General features: G+C 30.4%; 1 protein-coding gene across 1 annotated transcript; it reads right to left on the bottom strand.

Moving 5' to 3' along the window:
- Positions 1 to 387: 387 nt before the first annotated feature.
- Positions 388 to 1372, bottom strand: LOC113342333. The gene is made up of 3 exons (XM_026586905.1): positions 1341 to 1372; positions 895 to 1142; positions 388 to 722 (listed from the first exon to the last, which is right to left on the bottom strand). Exons 2-3 carry the CDS (start codon positions 1135 to 1137, stop codon positions 609 to 611), a joined length of 357 nt encoding a protein of 118 aa, XP_026442690.1. The 5' UTR covers positions 1138 to 1142; positions 1341 to 1372; the 3' UTR covers positions 388 to 608.
- Positions 1373 to 5735: the final 4363 nt, after the last annotated feature.

The raw sequence follows: 5735 nt of genomic DNA, 5'->3' as shown, positions 1-5735 counted from the left end.
TCGGTTTGAACACACTTTTCGTGAAGCAAATTTTGCTGCGGATGGAATGGCTAAGCGTGGTTGTTTGTTAGAAGAAGGAGTAGGTATTCACTTTGAGGGAAGACCAGATTTCTTAAGTTCAATTGAGTTTCCAAATGTAATTTATTATCGTTTTAAATAGTTTGTGTGAGTTTTTGGGGTTTCTCTGACCTCTTTTCTCCTAAACTATCTTGTAAATATCGTTTCTTGCAATATAATTTTTTGACTTATCAAAAAAAATCACGGGTTAACCCGTTTATGGTGAGTCAACTCGCCAGAAACCGATTTGACAGAGTTTCCTCAGTTTCCTGGTTTATTTTCGGCCACATTCAGGCCATCTAAAGCACTTTCCCTGCAACCTAACATTCATCTAACTCATTCACTGCACTCGCACATTCAAGATCAATACATTACACACTGCTACATTACACACTGCTACAATCTCTACTTCAATAGCAACAACAACAATTGCAGAAGGAGAAAGAAAAGAAGAACATCAGTACAACACCACCATATGAAAGAAACTAAAAAATGGAAAACAATGTCATACACCATCACTAATTAAGGGGTCAAAACAAGCCAAGAATTTATTAAAAAGGTTCACGCTTCATAACTGACTGTAAACGCTTCCTAGTGAATGACTCCTTAACTGACTGTAAACGCTTCCTCTTCCTGGCAGAACGTCGAAGGTCTGTCCCACCTGACTGTAAACGAAAGCAAGAAAGGGGGAATGATAATAAGTCAGCGACAAGGAAACTTCCATTTTTAATAAGCATATACATGCCAAATAAATTCAGAACCAAATGTGGCACAAATGACACTAGCTGAAATTGCTCAACAAGTCCAACAGAAAAAGAATATGTAAACAAAACTTACAATAAGATCGACGCCGTCTTCTAAACCGGAATTCCATGGGACATCAGCTTTGATCACAACATAAGAAACTTGAACCATGTCGCCTTCATATGGCATAGAATGAGATAAACATTCTTCCTTTTCAACCACAAATCGAATCCCAACTACATACTGTGATTGTTGTAGGCTTATTGATAATACACCGACCACTGTCATTAACATCATAAATCTGCTGCACCTCATTGGATGCCTAAGCAATTCCATGAATTCTGTACAGATAATAAATCAAACCCATATTCAACATGTTGCTGGCAGATTACATCTAAACAATTTATTAACATATAAAACTGTAGATGCAAAGAATGTAGATATATGAATCCAGTATTTTACATGCAAATGTTGATCAAATATCACGCACATATGAAAATACAATACGTTGGAATTGGAAAAACAGAAGTAAATCTTACCTTGAAAAGAAAGCAAATCTGATACAATACAGTTTAAGGCAATCAAAATCGAACTTAGATTCAAAATCAATTTCAGATTCAAAATCAAGGCAATCAAAATCTATTCAAGAACAATAATCTTTGAAAATTGAAATAGAACAGAGAGAGACTTACCAATTCTATATGATCAATAGCCAACAAATCCTTGTTTCATCTAACAAATCGATTACTAGATTAAAGGGGCTTCTGTAAATATCGACCATTTAATGGTAAAGAGCTTCTGTAAATATGATCAAAAACACGTCAAGAAGGTGAAGGGTATGAAACTATGAATTTCTTTGAAGATTACGTATCCAAATTTGAAGATTCGGTTGCCGAAGAACGGAGGAGAAGAGAAGGAGCAGAAGAAGAAAAGATAGAAGAAAAGAGAATGATATCTCTTTATTTAGGTTTAGGTTTATCCTTTTATACCTTTAACGTATGGATAAGATTAACCCTAGAATAATCTGAAGGTAGGGATTAAATATAACTTATTAATTAGGTGTTGTAGACGGGTTTAACCCGCGGGTTTACGGGCCGGGACGGATAAACCCGTTTTCTCACAAGCCGTTATTTCTCCAACCCGCGCCCGGCTTGTTTAGGACCAAGCCAAGCCGGGCTCGGGTTTTCACGGGCCGGGTACGGGTTAATCCGCGAGTTTCAGCTTGTTTGCCAGCTCTATACGTTGATTCAAGTAAATATGAAGGAAGTCAAATTTCACAATAGAAGAAGGATGAAAGACCATGCAAAACTAATCCAAATCCTAACAAATTTCATCTATCTTGAATCAAATAGAAAGACAAAGCCAACACAATAAGAAAGTGTTCATAAAAATGTTGAATTTAATATACGTTAACTCAAAAAAGCCTACACACTTCGTTATAAGTCGGAAATTGATTTCTGAGACTAAATTGTAAACTAGATAAACTCATCTTTAACTGAATAAGTTTGAAAAATATATTGTAATCACAAATAATATGTTCTAAGGCATTACGTCTACTAAAAATTGCATTTATATGTACGCTGATTCAAGAAAATATGAAGGAAGTCAAATTTTACAATAGAAGAAGGATGAAAGACCATGCAGAACTAATCCAAATCCTAACAAAATTCATCTATCTTGAATCAAATAGAAAGACAAATCCAACACAAAAAGAAAGAGTTCATAAAAATGTTGATTTTTATATACGTTAACTCAAAAAAGTCTACACATTTTGTTATAAGTCGGATATTTATTTCTGAGACTAAATTGTAAACTAGATAAACTCATCTTTGACAAAAAAAAGTTTTAAAAATGTATTGTAATTACAATTAATATGTTGTAAGGCAATATGTCTAGTAAAAATTGCATTTTTATGTACGTTGATTCAAGAAAATATGAAGGAAGTCAAATTTCACAATAGAAGAAGGATGAAAGACCTTGCAGAACTAACCCAAATCCTAACAAATTTCATCTATCTTGAATAAAATAGAAATACAAAGCCAACACAAAAAGAAAGAGTTCATAAAAATATTGAATTTAATATACGTTAACTCAAAAAAGCTTACACACTTCGTTATAAGTCGGAAATTGATTTCCGAGACTAAATTGTAAACTAGATAAACTCATCTTTAACTGAAAAAGTTTGAAAAATGTATTGTAATTAAAATTAATATGTTCTAAGGCAATATGTCTAGTAAAATTGCATTTCTATGTACGTTGATTCAAGAAAATATGAAGGAAGTCAAATTTCATAATAGAAGAAGGATGACAGACCATGCAGAACTAACCCAAATCCTAACAAATTTCATCTATCTTGAATAAAATAGAAACACAAAGCCAACACAAAAAGAAAGAGTTCATAAAAATGTTGAATTTTGTATGCGTTAACTCAAAAAAGTCTACACATTTCGTTATAAGTCGGAAATTGATTTCTGAGACTAAATTGTAAACTAGATAAACTCATCTTTAATAAAAAAAAAGTTTGAAAATGTATTTTAATTACAATTAATAGTAAAAATTGCATTTCTATGCACGTCGATTCAAGAAAATATGAAGGAAGTCAAATTTCACAATAGAAGAAGGATGAAAGACCAATGCAGAACTAATGCAAATCCTAACAAATTTCATCTATCTTGAAACAAATAGAAAGACAAAGCCAACACAAAAAGAAAGAGTTCATAAAATTGTTGAATTTTATATACGTTACTTCAAAAAGTCTACACACTTCGTTATAAGTCGGAAATTGATTTCTGAGACTAAATTGTAAACTAGATATACTCATCTTTAACAGAAAAAGTTTGAAAAATGTATTGTAATTAAAATTAATATGTACTAAGGCAATATGTCTAGTGAAATTGCATTTCTATGTATGTTGATTCAAGAAAATATGAAGGAAGTCAAATTTCACAATAGAAGAAGGATGAAAGACCATGCAGAACTAACCCAAATCCTAACAAATTTCATCTATCTTGAATAAAATAGAAAGACAAAGCCAACACAAAAAGAAAGAGTTCATAAAAATGTTGAATTTTATATACGTTAACTCAAAAAAGTCTATACTTTTCGTTATAAGTCGGAAATTGATTTCTGAGACTGAATTGTAAACTAGATAAACTCATCTTTAACAGAAAATGTTTGAAAAATGTATTGTAATTACAATTAATATGTTCTAAGGCAATACGTCTAGTAAAAATTGCATTTCTATGTACGATGATTCAAGAAAATATGAAGGAAGTCAAATTTCACACTAGAAGAAGGATGAAAGACCATGCAGAACTTTTCCAAATCCTAACAAATTTCATCTATTTTGAATCAAATAAAAAGACAAAGCCAACACAAAAACAAAGTGTTCCTGAAAATGTTGAATTTAATATACGTTAACTCAAAAAAGTCTACACACATCGTTATAAGTAGGAAAATGATTTTTGGGACTAAATTGTAAACTAGATAAATTCATCTTTGACAAAAAAAAGTTTGAAAAATGTATTGTAATTACAATTAATATGTTCTAAGGCAATATGTCTAGTAAAAATTGCATTTCTATGTACGTTGATTAAAGAAAATATGAAGGAAGTCAAATTTCACAAAAGAAGAAAGATGAAAGGCCATGCAGAACTAACCCAAATCCTAACAAATTTCATCTATATCTTGAATCAAATAGAAAGACAAAGCCAACACAAAAAGAAAGAGTTCATAAAAATGTTGAATTTTATATACGTTATCTCAAAAAAGTCTACACATTTCGTTATAAGTCGGAAATTGATTTCTGAGACTAAATTGTAAACTAGATAAACTCATCTTTAATATAAAAAAGTTTGAAAATGTATTGTAATTACAATTAATATGTTCTAAGGCAATACGTCTAGTAAAAATTGCATTTCTATGTACGTCGATTCAAGAAAATATGAAGGAAGTCAAATTTTACAATAGAAGAAGGATGAAAGACCATGAAAAACTAATCCAAATCCTAACAAATTTCATCTATCTTGAATCAAATAGAAATACAAATCCAATACAAAAAGAAAGAGTTCATAAAAATGTTGAATTTTATATACGTCAACTCAAAAAACACTACACATTTCGTTATAAGTCGGAAATTGATTTCTGAGACTAAATTGTAAACTAGATATACTCATCTTTACCAGAAAAAGTTTGAAAAATGTATTGTAATTAAAATTAATATGTACTAAGGCAATATGTCTAGTGAAATTGCATTTCTATGTATGTTGATTCAAGAAACTATGAAGGAAGTCAAATTTCACAATAGAAGAAGGATGAAAGACCATCCAGAACTAACCCAAATCCTAACAAATTTTATCTATCTTGAATAAAATAGAAAGACAAAGCCAACACAAAAAGAAAGAGTTCATAAAAATGTTGAATTTTATATACGTTAACTCAAAAAAGTCTACATTTTTCGTGATAAATCGGAAATTGATTTCTGAGAATAAATTGTAAACTAGATAAACTCATCTTTAACAGAAAATGTTTGAAAAATGTATTGTAATTACAATTAATATGTTCTAAGGCAATACGTCTAGTAAAATTTGCATTTCTATGTACGTTGATTCAAGAAAATATAAAGGAAGTCAAATTTCACACTAGAAGAAGGATGAAAGACCATGCAGAACTAATCCAAATCCTAACAAATTTCATCTATCTTGAATCAAATAAAAAGATAAAGCCAACACAAAAACAAAGAGTTCATGAAAATGTTGAATTTAATATACGTTAACTCAAAAAAGTCTACACACATCGTTATAAGTAGGAAAATGATTTTTGGGACTAAATTGTAAACTAGATAAACTCATCTTTGACAAAAAAAGTTTGAAAAATGTATTGTAATTAAAATTAATATGTTCTAAGGCAATATGTCTAGTAAAATTGCATTTCTA

This window comes from Papaver somniferum, unplaced genomic scaffold, assembly GCF_003573695.1.
Source record: "Papaver somniferum cultivar HN1 unplaced genomic scaffold, ASM357369v1 unplaced-scaffold_36, whole genome shotgun sequence".
Lineage (NCBI taxonomy): Eukaryota > Viridiplantae > Streptophyta > Magnoliopsida > Ranunculales > Papaveraceae > Papaver > Papaver somniferum.
The sequence above is the reverse complement of the archived record's forward strand: the minus strand, read 5'-3'. Positions and strand labels throughout refer to the sequence as shown.

What these genes read in the sequence shown, in the direction of transcription:
- LOC113342333 (XM_026586905.1), bottom strand. Translation starts at nt 1,137, where the DNA reads ATGGAATTGCTTAGGCATCCAATGAGGTGCAGCAGATTTATGATGTTA. An exon ending in AAGACGGCGTCGATCTTATT is followed by an intron (nt 723 to 894) that starts GTAAGTTTTGTT and finishes TTTCGTTTACAG; the next exon opens with TCAGGTGGGACAGACCTTCG.